The following is a 26,017-nucleotide window of genomic DNA, read 5'->3' on the forward strand; positions in this document are numbered from 1 at the left end:
CACCACCTAGCTGCCAGAGCTTACCTTAGGCCAGTCATTTGAACTTCTCTAGACTTCAGTTCCTTATTATGTAAAATGACAGGGATAGACTAGATTGCCTGTTAAGGCTATTTCCAATTCTAAATTCCAATGATCCTAGGCATCAAGAAATCTGGGTTTGAACATCAGTTCTAAAACTTAATGGCTTAGATGAATCACTTCTTTTTCCTTATCTAAAAATTGGTAATAACATCCATACCATTTCCCTATCCAAAAAACAGCAATAACATTTGTACCACTGAACCCATGGGATTGTTTAGGGAAAGTTAGCAGTCTGCAAGGGTAATTAGACTTTGCTATTCTTAACAAGCAGGCTCCATTTTCTCCTTGAAAAATTTCCAAATTGCTCCCACCCCAACCAAAAGAGAATGAAAAGACCTGGGCCCTTCATTCTAGCTCTGCCACTAACTAACTTTGTGACCGTGGGTCTCAAAGGTCCTTCTTCTTGGCTTGAATTTCCCCTTCTGGAAAATGTAGGGCTTGGACTAGATGACCCTTGAACTCCCTCACAGCTTGAGGGTTCTAGCATTGTCTCTACTAGCAGGTGTTCAATTCAGCTTGGTTATAGATGGCTAGCCCTAACATCCCACGTTCCCTCCTTCCCCAACCCTTCTCCATTCCAGTGCCTTCCTCCATAGACTATTTCCTATTTATCCTATGTATAGATTGTTTTGTAAATATTTGTTTGTTTGTTGTCTCTTCCATTAGATTGTAAACTCCTTGAGGACAGGGACTGTCTTTTATCTCTTTTTGTATTCCCAGCACTTTAGCCCAGTTCCTGTCACATAGTAAGTAGGTGAGGTGCTTAATAATTGTTTATTGATTGGTTTTTTTACAGAGACTTAAGGATTCTTTGTAGTCATTCTGTATAGTATATGGGTAGGAGAAGCATCCATCTGTATAGCATGCTCTGAAGAACCTTGAGAAAGGCCCATTTGCACCAACTGTTCCCTACCAGCCCTGCCACTGAGTCTGAAATTCCCACCCCTGGTCAATCCCTTGAGTTAATATTTCTTCCTAAGTATCATTGTTCCCCAGAAGGACCATTCTTCCTTGCTCACATACTAGTCCATAATGGTCATCTTTTACACCACCTATAATGATTTACAATTAACAAACTGTTTTATGAAAGTCCTTTATATAAAGTCATTTATAAAGGACGTTTGTAAGGCATTTTATAGTTCATAAAGGGCCTTGAATATTTACAATGCGCTTAAGAATTTACAAGAAAACTTTACAATTTTCAAGAGGCATTGCCATTTACAGGGCATTCTGAAGTGTACAAAACTTTACAGATTAAAAGGTTTTAATATTGACAAAAAATTTTACAAATTAATTAAAGGCTTTCTAGCTTACAAGGAGATTCCGTTTTCTAAGGACTTTTAAGTTTACAGAATGTTTCCTATCTCCATTTTTGTCCTCTCAATGTCATACTGTTTAATGAAGTTCTTATACACATATAGTACTCTTTTTTAATCTATCCTACTGTAATGGGAATGCAAATTTGGAAGATCTTCCCTGCCCCTTGGCTAAAGTGCACCTGGAGCCTGGGGTGGGAGGCTTGTTTTTCACTTGATACTTTTTGATTGGCCAGTGGGTCCAAAAGGTTGTTACATTCTCTGAGCCAGGAGAAGGCTATATAAGCCCTGATGTGTAGCTTTGTTTTGGGACTCACTTTGAGAAGTGTTCTGTGATTTGATATGGATTCTGGGAAGCCGTTGTCCAGAGCCCCCTGGCTTTGAAAAACCCAGATGTTGATACCCAGATGTTGATTTGGTATGGATGTAATGGCTGGACAGTTTGGAAAGCTGTCTACTTGATCTGTTTCTGTCTTGATAATTCTGCCTGTATACTTTGAAGTTTGGGGTGCTGACCTTTTTCCCCTGAACAAGGTAAAGGATATATGTCTGACTGATTAAAGTAAGCTTGTTAACCCATTTTGAGTTGCTTTCCTTTATCAAAGCAGATCCAAGAACCTATGCTGGCAGCCACCCTGGGAACGCTGGGGTGCTTGCTGCTACACCTACTTGCCTTAGCTCTGAGAGGACTCCAGATTTTGTAGCACATGAAGTATCTCTCGCAGGGCTGAAAATAAAGTAGATGATTAGTAAATGGTGATGGAATAAATAAAATAATCTGTAAGGCCAGCAAGATGAGTATTATTACCCCATCTTACAAAAGAGAAAATAGAGGTTCAGATAATTGAGTTAATAGGAAAAATGTACTTTGACACAGAAGACTGTGGATCAAATTTTGTCTCTTCCATTTACTAGATATATGACCTTGAGCAAATTATTTCATTCATCAAAAAAAGCATTTATTAAATGCTTACTATATGCCAGGCACCTTTCTGAGTTTAAGAACTAGGTTAGGTACTGGCTATTTTCAGGTTATCAACAAATAAAGTACTTTATAAATTGTATCTTAATCTTATATTGTACCTAACAAATGGCAAAATAAGTGGGGTTTTTTTTCATTTGATTTAAGTCCATTACTCTCCATTTCTGATGCCTTACTATGGCAGAGAGGTGACCTCAGTTTCTCAGAGGATATGCCAATAGAGGGCAAGCACTGGAAAGGTCTACCAAATGGGGAAGCCTTCAAGGACAAAATGGCAGTCAACTCAATTATATGTTCAAAGTAACCACAAGATGTGCTAAGTTCAGAGATTCTGATCACAGAACGTTGTCCAACAGGTGATAAATTGTCTGAGCCATAGAAGGTGCCCAAACCACTTTCTAAGGTGTAGATAGGCTGTAGTCTCCAATGTGGTAATAAAACACACATGAATGGAAGCCCAGATCTTTGTAATTTTGAGTAAGGCACCTGACCTGGTCTGGGGAGGTGGTGGGGAGAGGTAGGAAGAAGAATCAGATTTGTGGGGTAAGTTATAATGGAAGGAAGGAATGATTTGAGGCATTGGGAGACCTTGAGCAGAGTGGGGTGAGGAGTAGGGAAGGATAGCTTAGAGAAAAAGATAAGGTACAGAAGTGATGGGAGGGAGAATGCCCAAGAGTACACTTTGTCCTCTCAGCAGATAGAATTAAATTAATTCCTGGGATACCTGAAATTCTCTGATTTTCCTAATTCTGAGATTTGCACAAGGCCAGCCTCTTAGGAACTTTTTCTTTGGTCTGTTTCTGAATGGCTCAGTTGACTTGCTGTTTACCTCTTATTCCAAATTCCCCATTTTAAATCACAGACTACAGAACATCAGAGCTAGAAGAGTCATTAAGAGTTCATCTAGTCCAGCCCCCTCACCTTTGAGACCCAGAGAAGGGAAATGACTTGCCCAAAAATCACACAAGTAATAAATGGCAGAGGCAGCATTTGTACTCAGGTCCTCTGACCCCAAATCCTGTGCTTGTTCTCTGACATTATGCCACTTCCTGCTCGAGTTTTCCTTAAAAAGGCTTTTAATTGTATAGCTTGTTAGCCTATAGTCTGCATGTAGCTTCTTTGACACATTTATTTGGCATGTGGTAAGACTCATGAGGTCTCTTTGTGATGTGAGGTCAGGAAGTGAGGTAGACCACAGGAAGCACTGTACAGAAAAATGAAGCTATGGCAAATTCCTTCTCCTGTTGTTAAGAAACATCCCATTCCAACCTCTCCTTTTTTCCTTCCCTCCCCACTCCCAATGTCTTACAAAGAGCATAGAGCTGGAAAAGACCTTAGAATTTATAGCAGCTTTTGTTGATGGTGGCAAGGAACTGGAAATTGAAAGGATACCTATCCACTGGGGAATGACTATACAAGTTATGCTATGTGATTTAATAGAATATTACTGTGCTATAAGAAATAATGATCAGGACACTTTCAGAAAAACCTGGAAAAACTTATATGAACTGATGCAAACTGAAGTGAGAAGAACCTGGAGTTATACACGGTAACAGCAACATTGTGTGATGACCAGCTGTGAATGACTTAGCTACTCTCAGCAATACAATGATCTAAGACAATTCTGAAGGACTTATGATGAAAACATGCTATCCCTTCACAGAAAGAACTAATGGAGTCTGAATGCAAATTGAAGCTTTTTAAATTATTCTTGGATGTTTTGAATCTGTTTTCTTTTTTTAAATTAATTTATTTATTTTTAGTTTTCAACATTTGCTTACATAAGTTTTAAATTTTCCCCCTCCCCAAGACAGTGTGCAGTGTGAAACAGGCTCTACATATACATTCCTGTTAAACATATTTTCACAGTAGTCATATTGTATAGAAGAATTAGAATGAATGGGAGGAACCATGAGAAGGAAAAAAAACAAAACCAAAAAAAGAAAGCAAATGGTCTGCTTCTCTCTGCATTCAAACTCCATAGTTCTTTCTCTTGGACATGCATGGCATTTTCCATCATGAGTCTTTTGGAGTTGTTTTAGGTCTTTGCATTGCTGAGAGTAGCTCATACACTGTGGTTACTGTGTACAATGTTCTGGTTCTGCTCACTTCACTCAGCATCAGTTCATTCAAGTCTTTCCAGGTTTTTCTGAAGTCTGCCTGCTCATCATTTCTTATAGCACAATAGTATTCTGTTACATTCATATACCACAACTTTATCGGCCATTCTCCAATTGATGGACATCCCCTCAATTTCCAGTTCTTGGCCACCACAAAAATTATCTGTGTTTTCTTTTGCAACACGGCTAATATGGAAATGTTTTTATGAGTGTGCATGTATGATATCAAATTGCTTGTCACCTTAAGGAGGAGAGAGAAGAAGAAAGGAGAGAATTTGGAAGTCAAAAATTTTAAAAACAAATATTAAAATTTTTTGTTTACATGTATTTGAGAAAATTACAGCTAGGTGGTACAGCAGATAGAATACTAGCCCTGGAATCAGGAGGACTTAAGTTCAAATTCAGCCTCAGACACTTACTAGCAGTGTCACCCTGGACAAGTCACTTAACCCTGTTTGCCTCAGTTCCTCATCTGAAAAATGAACTGTAGAATGAAAGGGCAAAACACTCCAGTATTTTTGCCAAGAAAACTGCAAGTGGGATCATAGAGTCAGAGAGCTGAAATAGCTCAATAACAACAATTGAGAAAATTAAATAAAAATTAAGTGCTTAAGACAGATGGAAGGAAAAGACTCTACTCCAAATGCCTCATTTTTTAGGAACCTGAGGCCTAGAGAGTAGCTCACAAGCAGTAAGTAATGAGCCAGGATTTGAATCCAAGTCCTTTGACTCTAAATCCAGTTTTTTTCCCCCACAATATTATCTTGCCACACTAAGCCCCAGAAGGTTCTTCCCTATGTCAATCCCCTGGTACTCAGAAAAAGGACCCAGCTGCCCTCTTTAACATATGAGGGAGTAGGGATATTTTGTTTTCTGGTGGTGCCCTCCTTTTCTCCTAGAGGGCTTAGACCCTGTATCTGTTAGACCATGAATTAGACCATGCTTAGACCATGAATCTATTTTGAAATAATAATTGATCAATACCCAATAGTCTGAAGGAGGCAGAAAGTCACAGAATCTCAGAGTTAGAAGAAAACTGAGGTTAGTTAGTGCCTAAATAAGAATCTCTCCTAAAATTTATCCAACAAATGATCATCCAGCTTTTGCTTGAAGATGTCCAATGAGGGGGAACGCACTTCCTCCCACAGTAGTTCATTATATTTTTAGACAACTCATAATTGTTAAGAATTTTTTCCCTGTCTCAAGCCTAAAATTATTTTCTTTCAAACTTTCACCCTTTGAAGTAAAAAATAAATAAATAAAATCCATCCTATCTTCTTATAATAGCCCTTCAAATACTTTGATTACTATTATATCCTCCCTAAGTTTTCTCATCCCCAAGTTGTCCCCATTTCCATCAACAGATTCACATGAGGCAGGAACTTGAGGGCCTTTACCAACTAGATTGCTGTCCTATGGACACATTCCAGTCTATCAATATCCTCTTGAAAGGTGGTCCCCAAATTTGAACACAATACTCCAATACAATCCAACCAGGGCAGAGGCCTTTAGCACTACCATCTCCCTGCTCCTAAGCATTGTAACTCTCTTAATTCAGCCAGTTTCTTGCACTAACTTCCTTGGCTATCATATCATAATGTTATCTTATTGTGTTTGGTGTACACTAAGACCCCCAGATCTTTTTCAGATTGATTGGTAAAAAATATTGTAGACCAATGCAACCAAGATTAGGAGGGAAGCAGAAAACTGGGAAAGTATTTTTACAACTAGTACCTCTGATAAAGGCTTCATTTCTAAAATATAGAGAGAACTGTGTCAAATTTACAAGAATACAAGTCATTCCCCAATTGATAAATGGTCAAAGGATATGAACATGCAGTTTTCAGAGGAAGAAATTAAAGCTATCTATAATTATATGAAAAAATGCTCTAAATCAGTATTGATTAGAGAGATGCAAGTTGAACAGCTCTGAGGCACCATATTACACCTATCAGATTGGCTAACCTGGCAAAACAGAAAAATGATAAATGTTGGAGAGGATGTAGGAATGTTGAAACACTAATTCGTTGTTGGTGGAGCTGTGAGCTGATCCAACCATTCTAGAGAGCAATTTGGAACTATGCCCAAAGGGCTATAAAAATATGCATACCCTTTGACCCAACAATACCACTTCTAGGGCTGTATCCCAAAGAGATCATAAAATGGGAAATGGACCCACATGTACAATAATATTTATACCAGTTCTTTTTATGGTGGCCAAGAACTGGAAATTGAGGGGATGCCCATCAATTGGAGAATGTCTAAACAAGTTGTGGTATTTGAATGTAATGGAATGCTGTTGTGCTATAAGAAATGATGAACAGGTGGACTTTAGAGAAACCTGCAAAGACTTACATGAACTGATGCTGAGTGAAGGGAGCAGAACCAGGAGAACATTGTACACAGTAACAACCACAATGTGAGGACTGATTTTGATAGACCTTCTCAGCAATGCAAGGACCTAAAACAATTCCAAAGAACACATGATGGAAAATGCCAGTCATATCCAGAAAAAAGAACTACGGAGTCAGAATGCAGAAGAAAGCAGACTATTTTCTTTTTTGCTTTATTTTATTTTTTCTTTCTTTCTCATGGTTTTTCCCATTCCTTATAATTCTTCTATGCAACATGACTAATGTGAAATGTGTTTAATGGGAATGTATGTGTAGAGCCCATATCAGATTGCAATCTGTCTTGGGCAGGAAGGGGAGAGGAAGGGGGAGAAAATTTAAAATTTATGGAAGTGATTATTGAAAGCTAAAAATAAATAATTTAATTTTAAATATATATATATATAGTAGAGCACACAGCTGGCATTGAAAAATGTCAAGAGGGTACCAAAAATGTGATAAGACTCAATATAACATTTTAAAAACTCATGAATAATAAAAGAATTGTTGTTAGGGTGACAAATAGTAACATTCTGGGTATCTCAGTCCCTGTTTATTAAATACCTATTCTGTGCCCAGTCCTGTACAAGGTGTTGGGGAACATGACATAATCTCTGACTGCACAGAGATTACAGTCTAGTTAAAGAGAACACACATGAAAAGACTTATGAACTGTCAGAGCTGTAAGAGATCTTAGAAGTAACAACAATATTGTTTTAAGAGCAACTTCAGGTGATTAAGTAATTTTGACTATTATAAATACTCAGATTAGCTGCAAAGGATCTATGAAGGAAGAAGCTATCTGCATCCAGAGAAAGAACTGACCAATAAAAAGTATGTATAGAATGATTTTATATACATATATATATATGTATATACTTATTTGTATCTAATGGTAGCTGTCTGTAGTGGGGGAGAGGGAAGAAAAAAATTTGTGATAACTTTATTATATATTTAAAAGGACTAGCAAGTTATACACAATAGATTCACAGTTTCATATGCAATCATCTTTTTTATTATACTATGGAAATGTTTATTTTATTCCATAAATTTAAAATTAAATAAATCTTTTTTAAAATTTTAATCATAGAACATAAAATGTCTAAGCCCAAAGAATTTAGGGATAACTTGGTCCAACCTCTTCACTTTATGGATGAGTAAACTGTTATAACAAAAAACAGTAATGGATTTGGAGTCTAAGAATATGAACTTGAATCACAGAATTACTGCTTACTAACTGTGTGACCTTTGGCAGTTGACTTCTACTCTTTGGGCCTCAGTTTCCCTTCTCTGAAAAATGAGGGAATTGGACCAGATGATCTCTATGCTCCCTTTGAAGTCTAAATAAAGTTATCCCTTCTGCATTGCAGGGGTTAGGAGCATGGTGCCCCCATAATCTGGAAAATCCACATAAAATTTTTGGCCCTCCTTTTGTACCAGAGAAAAAGTCTGAATTCGTTATGGTATTAAAAGAAAAAATATGTTGCTGTAATACAATACTATACTATGTTTTATACATTTCTGAGTTTCTAAACTTTTTCTGTGTTGTCTGCTGGTCTTTGTATGCCATCTATGGCTTCCACACAATTCCCTAAAAATTCCCATTTAATTTCTTATGCCAACCCATGATATAGCAAAACTGTGATGGGGAAAGTCATGATGTAGAAGGGATAATTGTACTATGAAACTGAGATTTTAAAAAAATGTCAAGCAACTTCCCCAAGGTCACAGAGAACTAGCTGGTGGTAGATCTGGGACTCAATACCAAGTCTCTTTAACAATCTTCCACTGCTAAATGATACTTCAGGAAGGGTATTAGTACATGTGTAACAACTCGAATTGCAATGACGTTGAATGCTCCAAGTCATGTAAAGTGCATCACTTGGGGAAATGGGTCAAGATGTAATGAGACAATGACCATCACTTTTGATGATTCCAGGGCCAGATTAGATGTAATGGATATATATTAGTCTATATTCTCCTGGATGTGTCTACCGAAAAGACAAAGGTGCCTACTTTGTGTGCTTAATAAATATGTTACCTTATATTAGTTGCCACACTATGTGAAGGAATACTGCAGCCTGCTATATACATGGGCTGCCTCATGGGAAGACATGAATAATAAACGTGGGCCAGGCGGAAAATGCAAGCAAGTTGCAAGCAAGTTCATTCGTTCATCTGAGGGTCAGGAATTATATAGGCAAAGCATACATTGTTTCATGGCCACTCCCATGGGACATTTCCCAAAATCATAAGTGACTACATGACTCCTAGCATGATGGTCAAAGTTCAGGAGAATGGGTGATATGAATTCCATGCGTAAACACAAACAAAAGCAAGAGCCATATCTTAAGGAATCAGATGGTGAGCCCACAATCCTGAGAAGATTGAGCTCAGAGAGAAAGAACAGACCTAAAGCAAAACTCTGGTCTAGATTTTCTTAAATGAACTCTCTCAGCGCTGGCCCTTGACAGAATATAGTTCTGAGGACTGAATTATCTGAGCTGAGACTAAGCAATCAGATGTTCTTTAAAAAAAAAAAAAAAACAACAACAACAACAACAACAGGGGCGGCCAGGTAGCACGGCAAGTAAGAGCACCGGCTCCAGTGTTGAGAAGACCTGGAGATCGAATCCCGGGCTCAGACACTTAGCACCCACCCAGAAACACCTGGCCGTGTAACCTTGAGCAAGTTACTTAACCCCGATTGCTTAGGGGCTGCCAGGTGGCTCAGCGAGTAAGAGCACTGGCTCTAGTGTTGGGACGATCTGGAGATCGAATCCCGGCCTCAGACACTCAGCACCACACCCAGAAGAAACTGGACGTGTAACCTTGAGCAAGTTACTTAACCCCAATTGCTTAAAAATAAAAATAAAAAAAACAACAAATTTTATTGATGCCTCTTGTTTTTCTTATCACCAAAATTTTCCCTAATAGCCTTCTTCCTTACTCTCCTAGAGAGCTACTCCATATAACAAATAATATTTTTAAAGACAAAAAAGGAAAATATAATCCAAACTGATCAACATATGGCAAAAGTCTTAAAATATATGATGTCCACAGTCATGAACCTCCAACTTCAGCAAAAGAGAGAGTTTATGATGTCTTCTTTGGAGCCATGCTTATTCTTTGTAATTTTGCAACTGAATAGTTTTTGCTGGTTCTTTCCATTTACCTTCTAGTCATTGTGTATATTGTTTCATTGGTTCTTCTTACTGCCCTCTGTTAATATGCATCTTCCCATTCTTCACTGTATTCATTATATTAGTCATTTCTTATAGCACAGTACTATTCCATTACATTCATGGACCACAAGTTGTTTAGCTATTTCCCAATCAATGGGCATCTACTTTGTTTCCAATTCTTTGATATCACAAAAAGTGCAGCTATGAATATTTTTATGCACATGGAGACTTCCATCTCATCATTTACCTTGGGGTTTAAGTCTACTTTGGAATCAGGATCATATGTTCTTGCCAGTATTGGAGATGAGGGATAAAAGAGGAAATAACTCTTCCTAAGGGAACTTGGGCATATTCTTGTGATGGAACCATTGGTGCCCACTCTATCACAGAAGGAGTAGTCACTGTCTGATGCCCTTGGAAATGTCATGATGCCCAGGTGATTTATTCTCATAAGTTTTGGTTTGGGGGGACAGAAAGGAAGACATCATACTAACCCAAATGTCTAGGATGGGGACATCATAATACCCAATTAAAAGCATCTGAGAAATTTTCTTTATATTATTTCTACTGTATTATCAAAAAACCAGCCCAAATTATAGTCATATAAACCAAAAGATTTTACTTGTTTAAACAAAGGGAAACAAAGTCAGATTGCTCAGAGTAGGTCTTATTCCTCTTGGGTAATATCCATCTAATACATAGTAAACTCCACAAAGATGGGCTGTGTCTTACTCACTAGTAGCTGTGTGACTCCAGACAAGTCACTATCTCTCTGGGCCTGTTTCCTCATGGGTAGAATGATGTGATTGTTGGGAAGATCAAATGAGATAATGGGTGTCCATTTATTAGTTATAAAGTACAATATAAATATGAACCATCATCACTAGTTATCTTTGAAGATCTGTGTAGTCCTTACTGTTTAATAGAATAAGCAACAGACATTTATGAATTACTACTATGCACCAAAGTACCATGCAATGCATTAGAAATACAATGAAGCAGACCCAGCCCTTAAGGAGCTAACATTCTATAAAAATAGCAAAAGGGATGGACATAAATAGGCATATGCAAAATATATACAAAGCATATACTAGATAATTTGGGAGGGAGGTAAGTACTAGTCTTTTCTGAACTTTATTGGGGGAGGGGAGTTGGGGATCAGAATAGTACTCATTGGAGGTGGTATTTGAGCTAGGATTTGAAGGAAGCTCAGATTGAAAGAAGGACAAGAATCAGTTACTGTAAAGGCACAGAGACAAGAAATGGCATTTCATGTGAGAGGATTTAGCAAGTAGATAAGTGTGGCTGGACCATAGAGCGTGTGAAGGAGGAGGAGAATGCAAAATGGGCCTTGAAGGGTAAATGGGAGAGGCAGCATGGTAAGAAGGAAGTGTACTGAATTTTGAAGGCAGAGGATGCAGGTTCAAAACCTAGCTCTTTGTGAGAGAGAGAGTGAGAGAGAGAGAGAGAGAGAGAGAGAGAGAGAGAGAGAGAGAGAGAGAGAGAGATTTATTATCTCATTCCTTACTCTGATTCCTTCTATTTCTTTTTCTTCTTTTATTGCTATCCCTAGGATTTACATTACAATATGAAATAATCTACAAGCATTATTTATAATTGGGTTAAGCTAGTAGCCTTCCCAGTAAGATCAGGTATGAAGCAAGGATGTCAACCTCAGCCTTTTTATTTAAATTTTAAAAATAAAAAGGTTACACTTACTGGGTTTCTCAGAGGATAGAATTACAGAATCTCTTAGTTGGAAAGACTATCAGAGGTCATCTAATCCAGGGGTGGGGAACCTGACCAATTGGTTTTTCGCTGTAATCTTATAAAAGCAGTCATCCAGCCTTTACTTGAAGATTTTGTCATGGGGATAGGGGAGTGGGGAGAGGGGGAGGAGAGACCCATGACCTCCAGCCTCGAGAGGGAGAGAACAAGCTCTTATAGGCTCAGTGAGGCTATGTCCTTGTGGTACCAAACTAATGGATCTATTCCTGGGATTTCAGAACAAAGTTGGGAGGGCCCCCTAAAGGTCATATAACACTATGCCTTCATTTCGAAGAGGAGAAAACAGACTTGCCCAGGGTCACACAGCTAGTAAGTATCTGAGGCCAGATTTGAATCTTCCTGACTCCAGACCCAGCATTCTATCCACTGTGCCACCAAGCTGCCCCAAGTCACTGATCTGTAAAATGGGGATAATGATAGCACCTGCCTAAGAAGGTTGTTGTGAGGATCAAGTGTGTTCATCTATGTAAAGTGTTTTGCCAACTTTAAAGCAATATATAAATGCTAGTTATCCCATGTCTGAGCATCCATCTCAGTGGTGAACGGAGTAAATGAATGCTTTGACGTATGTACGAGTGAACATCGGGTAGGGAAGAGAAGGGACACTGGGTAAATGGGCTATCCATCTTTCCAGCTCACTTAATGATACAACAAATCTTTCCAAATGGCGTCGCAGTAAAGTGGAAAGTGCCCCAAGCACAAGAGAGAAGACCTGGGGCTCAAATTTCTGCTCTGTCACTTGCTAACCTTGAGACATTGGGCAAGCCTTTTTCTGGGCCTCAGTTTCCTCATGTGACTTGAGAGATTTGGACTAGATAATTTCAAAAGTGCCTTCAAGATGTCAAACTCTTTTTTTTTTTAAGCCAACACTTCCTTTCCACCTTCCCCACTACCCCCCCAACACCTGAGACCTGCAGCCTCAACATAAATAAAACAACACTGCCTAGCAGGATTTCCGGGTGAGATCTCTAGTTTGCCCTCTCCCACACTCTGAGGCTGGGGAGCTGTACTTTTGTTTCTCTATTTTCTAGCCCCGAGTTTCAATTTTTAACTCGGGGCTATTTCCCCTTTGTAGCTAAACTTTATTTCCTTTTCCTGTTGGTTTTTAAGTCGAGTCTGTACCAGAACTGTTGCCTGTGTAAGGTGCTGGGTCTCCACTGAAACTCAGCCCCAAGTATCAGAGGTGAAAGTCTTTGTGCTACCTAAACTCAAGACTTTTGACCATGGCGACAGGGTGAGTATTAGACCTGGGGCTTGGGGAAAAGGGATTTTAGAACCAATCAAGTCTAGATTGTTAGAGTGGGAAGATTCAATAAGCATTTATAAGTGCATAGTATGTTCAGAGCACGGTGCTAGGCTCTGGGGAGAGACAAGGTTTAGAGAAGAGAATTCCCAGAATCACAAGAATATTCAACGCCAAACAGAACTTTTTTGAACCAAGTCCAGAATCCTCATTTTCTAGAGGCTGAAATTGAGAACCACAGAGGCCAAGAGACCCATCTAAGGCCATAGTACTAGATACTACCAGAGGCATAATTCAAATCCACTTTTCTGTCTCCAAGTTCATCCTTCAGGACTTTTCCTGTGACCCAAAACACATCGCTAGTAAGTTATAAAATTGAAACTCCAGACCAAGTCTCCTGATTTCCAGTTCAGGGCTCTGTATTCTGTCTCTCCAATGACTTTAGTGCCCAAAGCCTTCTTTGTAAATTGGGTTCACTCTACAGCTAGACAGGGACACAAAGATGGCAGGAAGAGAGGGTTAATCTACCTCTGTGTCTGGGCACAGAGAATGGTTGAGGCATCATAGCAGCATTTTCCGGAATATGACCTGGATCTAGGCATGGGGAGCTGGGGAGAGACTGGTTGAATCCTGGGGAAGGCCAAATTGGGGAACAGTGTAGTTTTCTGTAACAATGTAAATACTATAGAACTTCCCTCTAAAAAACCAATTCAATAAAACTGTACTAAGGCACCTATCTGGAACACTGAGGATAAAGAGATAAAAAGTGACATAGGCCTTGCCTTTCAATTGACAAGAAGGAATCAATGGGTACATAAACAACTCTGGTACAAAAGAGAGCCAGATCAAGGCAAAGCAGTCAGGCAAAGTGCTAAGGGAAATTTGAGGTGGGAGCCTGGGAGAGGAAGATGGGGAACAAGGAGGGAGAAACCTCTCTAAAGAATTTTCTTGTTTACAAGTCACCATTCTGTGTTACTCAGGGGTCAAGATTCCATGTACTTTCTCCAACAGGGAAGCATTCTTTTCAACTTTATTCCTTTCCCCCCAATACTTGGAGGAATGAAATAATTATTCCTTTTATCTGTATAGGACTGTACAATTCCCAAAGCACTTTCATATACAATATTTCATTTGACCCTCACAAATAACCCTGTGAGGAATTACTAACCCCTTTTTATGGATGAAGAAACTGAAACATGGGTGGTCAAAAGGGACCCTGGTTTCCTTAGTTGTTAAAAAGGAAAACAAAGAGGGGGAGGGGTAAAGAGAAGAAGGAAGAGCCAGAGTTGGATTGATCTCTGAGTTTCCATCCAGCTCTGTGAGGCAATGATTCTATGGTTTTCAAGGTCCCTGCCAGCTCTGGGAATCCCTGCTCTATTATTCCAAAGCCTCCTAACATTTTTTGATTCTGTTATATTAAGATCCCTCCCAGTTCTGACATTCTATATTCTCTCATTCTAAAACCTCTTCTATCTCTACCATTGCACATTCTGTGATTCTAAACCCCCTACTCACACAGACATCGTATGTTTTATGATTCTAAGGCCCCCTTCTCACTATAAAATGCTAGGTTCTGTGATTCTAAGGTACCCTCCAGCTCTGGTATCAGTGGTTCTGGGATATGACCAAGGTGACTGACTGCCCTCTCCAAGTACATTAACAGACAAAGGTTTGTGTCTCTAACAATTTCATGCTGGGAGGGGGACAGGGGTTGAGGGGGAGGAGGGCGGCTTGCCTCCTTCCTTGGTTTGTGTGAAAGACTAGTCAAGTTTACGTGGTTAAAGAACACTAACAGTTATCCACATTATCACCTAAAATATATTGGGGAGACTTCCTTTGGAAAAGAATGGGGAAACTGACCATTTCTTCCTTTCTGGATACTCTTCCCCATTAGAACTGAATTCCAGTCATGAAACAGTTCTAAGCACTCAGAGCTAGAAGATGTCTTAGATTCATAGAACACAGAGTGTCCGTGTTAGAAGGACCATAAGAGGTTTAGCCCTGAGACTTTGTGATACAGATGAGGAAATTAAAAGTTTGCAAGACGCATCAACATACTAGAATTGCCAGACACTGGGAAAAAGAGGCAGATAACCCTGTTCTTGAAAGCAGAGGCCCAGCAGCTTTTTGTGCCTTTGTCACACCTTCCTCTCGGAATACAATTTATGATGAATCACCATGAGAGACATTTCAGGGATTAGGAGACATCAGTTCTTCCCTGGACCAGAATTTCCTTTGGTGAAGTGAACACAGGTCTCTGAGAGCAGCAACCATTAATTAAACACCTCCCCATTAGAGAACCATGCAAATGCTGGGGCAGGAGATTACAATGTATGTATAGATAGATAGATAGATGATAGATAGATAGATAGATAGATAGATAGATAGATAGATAGATAGATAGATAGATATAGATAAAGATATATATATATATGTGTGTGTGTGTAGTTTACAGTGTTTACATGATATATAGCCCCTGCCCTAGGTATTGTATAGATAAGAAGGAGGAGGATAACATACAGGGTCACCCAGGACTAACTATCATATATAGCAGCACTTGGTAAGTACATTTGTTGTAGTTCCGTCTTTCCAGTCATTTCCATCTCTTTGTGACCACATTTGGGGTTTTCTTGGCAAGGATACTACAGTGGTTTTCCATTTCCTTCTCCAGCTCATTTAATATATGAGGAAACAGGCAAATAGAGTCAAGTGACTTGCCCAGGGTCACACAGCTAGTAAATATCTCAGACAGGATTTTAGTTCAGGTCTTCCTGGCCCTCGGGCCACAAACGTTAGAGGAGTGCAAAGCAAAGCAAAGACCCACATGTGGTTTGAGGAAAGTCTTCGCTGAACAGGAGGAAATAGCATTTGGATTGGGTTTTAAGGAATTTAGTAGACAAAAAGGGAGAGGGTGGGCATCCCGTTCACATTGTGGGTAATAGTATAAGCAAAAGCAAGGCAAGGGCATTGAGCATTGGGGGGATAGGATGGAAGGAAGGAAAGCATTGCATGGATTGCAGGCAGAGACTGGTCTAGTTTGGCCAGAACCTAGAATGCACCAAAAAGAGAATGCTATGAGACAAAGCTAGAAAGACAAAGTGGTACCAGACTGGGGGTGACAGTGAATGCCAGATTGAAGGATTTGGACCTGAATTATTAGGCAGTAGGGAGCTATTGAAGTTTTTTGAGCAGAGGTAATACATGAGCAGCTCTGAAGAAGGAAGCAAATGTTTCATGTCAGTTGCTGGGAGCAGTTCAGAAAATGGAATTTCCTTAGGTAACTTTCATCCCTGTGCAAAATTGACCTTTTATACTAGTTCCGTAGTCCATTTGTTTTCACCATTTGAAGGCTTGTCGAGCAGTGATGGGCAAAATGCCTGTGAACTTCCCATCCAGGGGATATTAGAGCCCAGCCTTTCTGACCCAGAGATGCCATTGGTCGAGAAGCTATTTTTAGTTGTGAAGTGCAAAGTCCTCTTTACAATCTTTTTTCCAAAATATATCAAAAGTTTAAGAAGAATAGTATTTAAGCTTCTCACTTATCCCTAGAGGGCCTACCAATGCTCAATACTAAAATCTCTGAAACTCTTTGACAATGCTTTGATTTCTTAGTAATCATTCACATCTGTCTTTCCAAATCATTTTCACATCCATTAGATTATTTGGCCCACATAGCACCCCACGAAGGAGGCAGGGAAGGGATTCTTCCTGTTTTAGAGGAAATTGCAAATCAAATCGCATAAGTTCTCCCTCATGATCACAGGGCTAATTGACTCACAAAGCGAGGACTCAGATCCTCTCACACCCACGGTCAAGGCTCTGGGCACTTTCTCTGGCTGTCCTCCATGCCTGGAATGCTCTCCTTCCTCTGTGCTGATGCCTGACCTCCCTGGCTTCCTTTAAGTCCCAACTAGAACCCTACCTTCTACAGGAAGTCTTCCCCAAACTTCTTAATGCCAGTGCCTTCCTTCTGTTATTTCCTATTGTATCATGTATGAGTTTGCTTTGTATATCTTTGTTTGCCTGTTGCCTTCCCTGTTAGATTGTAAGCTCCTTGAGGGCAGGTACTATCTTTTGCCTCTTTTTATATCCCAGTGCTTAGCACAATACCTGGCAGATAGTAGGCACGTATAAATGTTTATTGATTGATTGACGAAGCTTTCAAGCCCTACAAAGCTTCTTTCTTCCTCTCTATATCATTTTTATAAGTTACTATATCATTTTGGCCTAACATTTTTTAAGCACTCAGGGTTAGTAACAAATTTGGAGGCAGTAAAATGCAGCAGTGAAAGTCCTAGAATCAGAGACAAATGACCTGGGCTCAAGTACGGACCCTAACCCCACTCTAGTTATGTGACTGAGTCACAGAATCTCTCTGATCTTCCTTTTCCTCATCTGTAAAATGTCATTTATGAGGCTTAGGCACCTCCCTTCTGTAAGAGGGAGAGAGGCACAAGAGAGGGGTTCCTTACGGTTCTTTTTAAAGCTTATCGAAAGAGTCTTGATCATTTTAATGGTCTCTAAAAGTATGGGCTGTTGGAATTATGATAGCTGTGTTGTGGTAAATTAATAACCTCCAGAAATGGGTTACAGGGTAATACATGCTAAAGGTCATGCTTCTGGTCCTCCTTTCACACCCAAGTTTAAGTAAGACCTTCTATCTTGATCATTGCCTTTAGTCGGTGAAAATTTTGCAAGGTTCAACAAATCTTTTTTTTTTCTATTTTAAAATTAATATACAGGAATAATTTTATATACCAAGGACATAAAAGAAAATTCAAGTTAACAAGTATTGTATGTGAAACCATGAATCTCTGTTTGTACAGTTTTCATCTTTAAAAGAAAATAATGTGGGCAGCTGGGTGGTGAATGAGTAGAGCACCGGCCCTGGAGTCAGGAGGACCTGAGTTCAAATCCAGCCTCAGACACTTAACACTTACTAGCTGTGTGACCTTGGGCAAGTCACTTAACCCCAATTGCCCTGCCTTCCCCCTCCAAAAGGACACAATAAAAAGAAAATAACAAATTCCACACATTCATTTCAAAGCTGTCTGACTTTTCTTTGTCTCCTTCTGAACCTCTGTTCAATTCAAGTCTTTCCAGTTCTAGCCTCACTACATCTCTCATCTCTATCTCCTCGCCATTCACACAGCTACCACCCTGATACAGGCAAGCTCTTATCATCTCATGCTTGGAATATTAAAATTTCCTCCCAATTGGTTTCCCTCCAATCCATCCTTCACTCAGCTGCCAAACTGTTATTCTACAGGGCAGATCTGATCATGTCACTCCCCTACACATTACATTCCACAGGCTCCCTGTCACCCTCATGATCAAATACAAAATGCTGTGTTTGACAATTAAAGCTCTTCCCAACTTGGCCCCTTGCTACTTTTCCAGTCTTCCTGCAGGGTACTCCTTTCCACATACTCTAGGAACACTGGTCTTGCCCCTACTAGGGGGAATCGTCATAGTACAAGGGAAAGAGCCCTGGATGGCATGACAAAGGACCAGACTTCAAGACACTCCATCTTTCCTGACTCTGATCCTTTTCACTGGCTGTCCTCTCCACCCCCTCACCCCCACCCCCACCTTCCCCTGCCTGGAATGTTCTCCCCTCCTCCCCTCTGCCTCCTGGCTTCCCTGGCTTCCATGAGGATTCAGCCCACATACCATCTCATCTGGGAGGCTTTTCCTGGTTCCCATCCCTGCCTGTTTCTCAAGTGCTTCCCCCCTCCCCCAGAATACCTCCTATTTAGACTCTACTCATCTTTTATGTATGTAATTGCTTGGATATTGTCTCCTCCATTAGAATGGGAGCTCCTTGAGAGCTGGGATCATGTTTTTACCTTTCTCATATCCACAGTGTTTACCACAGTACCTGGTACATATTAGGAACTTAATAAATGTTTGTTGACTTCCTTGACTGAAACACCATAGTACATACATTAGATTACTGGGTTTAGAATCAGAGTGTCTGGTTTCAAATCCATCTCTTCCTACCTGTGTGATCTTTCACACATAAACACTCCAGACCTCAGTTTCCTCATCTATAAAATGAAGAAGTTGGTCTAGCTCAGTGGTCAAACTCAAATAGAAAGTCAATATGCTAGCCACATATTAACTTAGAAAACCACAAATTAACATTATCTATGTCGAATTACATTTTTATTTGTTTTGCTAAACATTGCCCAATATATTTTAATCCGGTGTGGGCCTCACTTGAGAGTTTTGCTGACCGTGAGTTTGATAACTTTGAATTGATGATCTGGAGCCTCTATTTAGCTCTAGACCTATGATAACACTGTAAGTAGTTGATTTTGAGATCTGGTTCATTTCTTTTCATTGAGTGCAGCTGTATGGCATTGGCTTAGGGAAGTGGGTGGATTTCTCCAAACAGAAACTTCCTTGTGGGCAAAGCAATTAAGGAAGTGAGGCTGAGGGTAACCTGATTGTGCGGCAGGATGTCTGGGTGATCTTGGCTCAGCACTATAGTCCATGATAAATCTGGAGGATTCCCCTTTATTAACAATATTAGAAATGGTAGCTTCACCACCACCCCTAGCCCAAGATTCTGCCTCCACCAAGGGGCATCATCACACAGTGCAGGGGAAAGAGCTCTGCGAGACGAAGGACCAGACGTTAAGCCCCAGCACTCCCACCAGTGAGCTCTATGACACTGGGTAATTCTCTTCCTCTATATTATCTTCAGTTACCTCATCTGTAAAATAGGGAAAAGTAAATACCTGTATCACCTGCTTCATGGGATGGCAGGAATCAAAAGAGAGGATGGAGAAGTACTTTCTAAACTCTGTGCCACTATGGAAGTAAAAGTTATTGTTATTAGGTGGATAGATTTTGGTTTGGAGGTTTGGGGGGATGTTTTTAATTTTTTTATTCATTTTGAATTTAAATACAAAAAGACCAAAAAAAAAAAAAAAAGAGAGAGAACATTTCCCTGTACACTGCACAGCATAGAGGATTAAACATAAAACCATGAATTTCCATTTCAGACTATTTACTTAAAAAAAAAACAGCTATATAATAAATACTATACTTTGTTTTCAGTTACCCTGCTTCCAAGTTTTCTTTTGCTCTCTTCTGTGCATTATTTCTTTTTTCTCCCTCCTTCCCTACCCCATCCTAGAGAAGGCTACAGTTAAACACACACACACACACACACACACACACACACACACACACACACCATATGCTTCTATTTAACAATTCTTTCTCTGGAAGTAGGTAACATCTTCCTTCATAGGTCCTTTACAGTTGGTTTGAGTATTTATGATACTCAAAATGAATTTGTCACTTACAGTTCTTAGAACAATATTTCTGTTACTGTGTATAACATTCTCTTGATACTGCTCATTTCACTTTTCATCATTTCATGAATGCTTAGATATTTTTTTCAAGCAATTGGGTTTAAGTGACTTGCCCAGGGTCACACAGCTAATAAGTGGCTGAGGCCAAATTTGAACTCAGGCCTTCCTGACTCCAAGTCTGGTGCTCTATCCACTGAGCCACTTAGCTGTCCCTGTGACTTTTTAAAAATTTTTTTTTTGCTTTTTTTTTTGGAGGGCTATTGGGGTTAAGTGGCTTACCCAAGGTCACATGGCTAGTTTTTGTGTTAAGTGTCTGAGGCCGGATTTGAACTCAGGTCCTCCTGATTCCAGGGCTGGTGCTCTATTCACTGCACCACCTAGCCACCCCAAAATGTTTTTAAAATAACATAATGTAAAGCACTTTGCATATCATAAAGTATTATATACATATTTTATATTATTATAATATTTTTATTTTTATATAATATAATGATCATATTATTATATATAATATGTAAATTATTACTGTACATTATTTCTGTACATATATATGTACAATATTTCCATGGTGGAAAGTACACAGGGTTTGTAGTCAACCAACCTGAGTTCAAATCCTGTCTCTATCATATACTGCCTATATAACCTTGGACTAGTTACTGCCTACCCCCTCCAAACCCAAATTACTCACTGATAAAATGAGGTGGTTGAACTAGTTGACCTCTAAGGCCCCTTCCGTTTATAAATATGCAATCTGTGTCACCCTCAGTGAAAGCACAGGAGTCCGCAATCCACACTAGCAGAAGGAGAAACCCATACTGAGGAGGGCACATCTCAGCAAGATGCCACCCTCAATGCCCAGGTTCCTGCCTCGTCCCAAGGAGCCAGCTTATAACTTTGTTCTATACCCCTCTCTTGGACTTAATCATCCAATATCCATTTCTGTGATTGTATCTTATTCTCCTCCTAGACTGTAAATTCTGTGAGGGCAGAGACTGTATTTTATCTAAACTCTGTACCATCCTCAGTGCCATCATAGTTAGTGCTCAGTTTTGTTGGACAAATAAACATCCCTTTCCTTTTTAATCCTGGGGAGGGGACATGGGGGAAGAGCCCCGAGCAGCTGGTTAGAAGACCCAGGATCGAATTCCAGGCCCACCACTGACTCCCTGTAGGGACTTGAGCATATCTCCCTCCAATTCTGAGCCCCAGTTATCCTCATCAGTAAAACAGAGAAAATACTTGCACAACCTGACCCCCACAGAGTTATGATGAGGATCAAATGAAGTAATGTAAGGACAAGGCACTTCCAGAACTGAAAAGGACTATCAGAATGTGAACTGTTGGTCTTGATTAGACCCAAACATGAAGGTTGTATTCCAACCTTGATGATTTCAACGAGAACCATTTAATTGGAACCCATTCAGAGAGTGATTACTAAATACCTAGTGCCTTAACTGCTTCATATTTATTTCAAATTTATTCTGCATTAATTTATTATATATACATATATAAAATATATAATCTATAAAATGTATATTAATAATAAATATAATATATTAAAATATATAAATTATATATATATATTAGCCCCCTTCCTCCTTTTTCTCCTTTTCCTCCCCCACTCCCCATAGCACGTAAGTTACTTCAGAACTGGAATTGTTTCCTTTTTTTGCCTTTGTATTGCCACTGTGCCAAGCACAATGTTTCTCACATATTGTTGAGTCATTTCAGTCACGTCCGACTCTCTGTGATCCCATTTGTGGTTTTCTTGGCAAAGATACTAGAGTGGTTTACCATTTCCTTCTCCATCTCATTTTACAGAAGAGGAAACTGAGGCAAACAGGGTTAAGTGACTTGCCTAGGGTCACACAGCCAAATATGAACTCAGATCCTCATGACACTCAATCCACTGTGCCACGTAGCTGCCCCATGTGATCGGCACATAGTAAAGACTTAAGAAATGCTAGATAATTGGTTGATCAAGATCATGAGAGAACTAGAAACCCTACCACATGAGAATTGCTTAAAGGAATTAGGGAGGAGGGATATTATTCTGGATAAGAGAAGACTCATTAGCAAAAACTTAATTACTATAATCAAATGTCTTCAAAGGCAAGTAAATTTAGAGGGATTAAGTGTTCTTTGCACTAACCAACAAAACTAGGGCCAAAACCCAGAAGTTACCAGAAGATTTCTCTCCTTATAAGGCCCCACTGCCTAACATTTAAAACTAAAACAAGTGAGCTCCCCATCACTGGAAGTGTGCAAGCTGAGACTTCATTTCCACTTATCTGGGCTGCTATAGTGGGGACTCATTGATGGTGCAGAATTGTATAAAACATGCTAAGCTCTCTTCCAGCTCCAGATTCTATGTTTGTGACTCAGGTTGTCCAGGGACGTGCTCCAGAGAAAAAAATGAACGTTTTAAAATCTCAAAGAAAACATTCTTTTTTTTTTCTTCTCAGTGGCTCAGGGCTCTGAGGACAAGTCTCAATTCAGCCCAGTGGCTAAACGCAGGCAGATTTATTTTTATAAACCACTGGCTTCTCTGTGCAAATCACTTTGTCCTCAGTGGGGGAGGTTTGCTAACTGATGGGTTTCAAGCCAGATTTTCCAGAGTTACATTTGGCCTCTCATGTCCTTAAAGTAAACAAGTCAGGGCTTTCCAAACTCATTCTTCGAGCCTGGGCTCCCTGCCTCCTCTGATTTTATTTACAGGGACATCCTCCACTGTGGCCAAGACAAAAACCATCCCTCACTCCTCCATGCATGACTTTACAATTTCCAAAGTACTTTTTTACACTTTCCAAAATACTGGCACAAGCTCATTTCATCCCAAATGCCAGCCCTGTGAGGGAAGCAGGGCATATAGTACTAGTTCTACTTCACAGACAAAGGAATTGGAATCCAAAATTGATTTAAGCAAAAATTACTACCTGAGTGACATCATACAAGTCCCTTAACTAACCCTCACTGGCCCTTGGCTTAAACCTATCACAACCTAGCCAGAACTACCTTTCCAGGCTTACTCTACATCAGTCGCCTTCACCCACAGGACAGTCCAGCCAAACTGACCTTCTAATTCTCATCCATTCCCCATCTATCTCTGCTTCTGTACAATAATCCCCTGTCTCCCTCCTCTCCTCTGTCTCTTAGAAGCCTTAGTCTCCTTCAAGACTCACCACCTGTACCTTTTCTTTCTAATTTCATATTCTCTCTCATAGGCCCCCTTCTCTGCTCTGAGGCTATCACCACCCTAGGGTGGGCTCTCATCAGCTCATACAGGGACTAAAACAATGCCTCAAGCCTCTCTCCCTTCCAGTCCATCTTCCATCCAACTGTGAGAATAATCTTCCTCAAACAAAAAGCTAACTACACACACTCACACATACACACATGCACACATACATACTCACACACATACATGCATTCACACACACATACATGCATGCACACACACACACACACACCATTCAGTTGTGTTCTCTGCTTCCTCCAGGATCAAAGATAAAATCTTCTGTTTGACTTTAAAACCTTTCATAGCTTGACTCTCTCCTGCCTTCACAGATATCAGTCTTACACTTCATTCCCCTTCATCTACTATATGATGAGGGAAAGTCAAGTGGTGCAATGGTTAAAGTTCAGGGCCAGGTATCAGGAAGATCTGAGTTTAAATCTGGTCTCAGGCATTTACTAGCTGTGAGACCCTGGACAAGTCACTTCACCCTGTTTGCCTCAGTCCCCTCATCTGTAAAATGAAATGGCAAACCACTCCAGTATCTCTACCAAGAAAACCCCAAATGGGGTCACAAAGAGTCAGACGCAACTGAAAACAACTGAACAACAAACAATAACTTCTGATGAAGTGACTTTGGCCTCTCTGATGCTCCCCACACTAAACACTGTCTCCCAATTCTGCACTTTTCATTGGCTGTCTACCCTGGCTGGAATGGTCCTTTTCTGTGCCTCTTACAGTACCTGGCTTACTTCAAGCTGCAGCTAAATTCAGCTGTTGGGTTGTTGTTATTTGGGGGGGAGGGAATTTGAGGGGTGTCCTTTCTTTGTCTCTTCAATGCTAAGCTCCATGTTGGTCCATAGTAAGCATTTAATAAATGATGTGACTTACGCTCTTTTCTTGTACCATAGAAAGAAGTGATTTGCCCAAAACCATACAACACTTACAGCAGACCAGAACCTTTATTTACAGAGGAATCCTATGGGACGGGCTGGGGTTAGAGAGAACACAAGCAACTAGACTGAGAATCAAAAGTCCTGGGTTCAAATCCCAGCTCTGCCACCCAGCCCTTATACGACCTCAGACAAATCACTTGTCCTCTCTGGCCCTTCTTGTAGAATAACATAGTGGGACCCAATGATTTCTGATGTCCCCTCTAATTCTAAGTCCAATGCTCATATCTATGAGTACACATCCAAATGTCAGACAGAAATCTCATGTAATCTGGGCCAAACAAAAGGAGATTTACTACCCCCACCACCATCCCCCCCCCATTCTCTACCATTGCCCTGCCTACACACTCCAAGGAAGGAGCAAAGAGACCAGACAGCATCAGAACGACTGGTTCACGTTGCTGCTGAGGAACTAAGCATTGGTTTAGAAAAGACATTATCTTTTCAGAACCCTCAGGAAGGAGGGAACCAACTTTTCTGAATAACTGAGTTTGCCACTTTAAGCAGCAATCCATTTAAAAAAGTTTTTTCTGTCTTTTGGGGTAAAAATCTTTCTAAAATGGATCATATACATCTCTGCCATTTGAAAGAGAAGAGAAAATTCTTTGAACTTTTTGAATCCTAACCTTTTCTTAAAGTTATATAATAAACAGCAATTTTTATCCCGTATTATAACACTGATACCAGTAAGTCCAACTGCACTATGTGATGCTGCTTGTGCCTATACTAAGCCAGAGGCTGCTGTGTTTTGTGATTTCTTATGTTTGCCTTTTAGTGTTTCTAACACCTCCCACACTTTCAGTTGTCACTTCTCCCTCTTTTGGGGGAGGGGAGGGGGGCTACCCAAAGCAACCTCTCTTCTCTCACTTCCCATTTCCTATTTCTAAATGTGGTATGGACTGGAAAGTCAGATCATTCAATCTGTTAGAATTGGGTGTAAAGTAAGAATTAATAGGATCTGAGTGAGAGACTGATTAAATGCATGGGTTTTGTGCAGGGATTTTTGTGACATTGCTTCCTTGCTACTCAAATGCATCTTTTCTTTCGGTTTCTGGGCTACATTCTGAAGCTATTCGGCCATTGGAAAGCAGAGTTCTGGAGAGACAGTGTTATGATAATACCTCTTTCTTGTGAAGATTACCTGATCACATTATTATCTGTTTATTTGAAAATATGGGGCCAGGATACATTTATACTGGGGCAGCTAGTGGATAGATCACTGGACCTCAGCGTCAGAAAGACCCGAGTTTAAATCTATCTTCAGACACTTATCAGCCATGTAACCCTGGGCAAAGTCACTTAAGTCTGCCACATAACAGAGACATCTATAAAATTATGATTTTGCAGATAACAATAGCACCTACTCCCAGGATTGTTATAAGGATAAAATGAAATT

At 39.9% G+C, this 26,017-nt stretch overlaps 1 protein-coding gene across 6 annotated transcripts in view; it reads left to right on the top strand.

Moving 5' to 3' along the window:
- Positions 1 to 26,017, top strand: part of LOC138173824 (ena/VASP-like protein) — a 285,363-nt gene that overhangs the window by 150,892 nt on the left and 108,454 nt on the right. Inside the window, exon 1 of one of the 6 annotated variants that reach the window (XM_069103915.1) lies at positions 12,959 to 13,096. The exons of the other annotated variants lie outside the window; for them this stretch is intronic. Within the exon in view, the coding sequence (XP_068960016.1) occupies positions 13,086 to 13,096 (11 nt within the window). The 5' untranslated portion in view covers positions 12,959 to 13,085. Of the gene's footprint in view, positions 1 to 12,958; positions 13,097 to 26,017 lie in introns of those variants that run through there. 6 annotated transcript variants of the gene reach the window in all.

This window comes from Petaurus breviceps, unplaced genomic scaffold, assembly GCF_028583685.1.
Source record: "Petaurus breviceps papuanus isolate PSGF00001 unplaced genomic scaffold, PetGlider_PUasm1.0 65, whole genome shotgun sequence".
In the NCBI taxonomy this organism is placed as follows: Eukaryota; Metazoa; Chordata; class Mammalia; order Diprotodontia; family Petauridae; genus Petaurus; species Petaurus breviceps.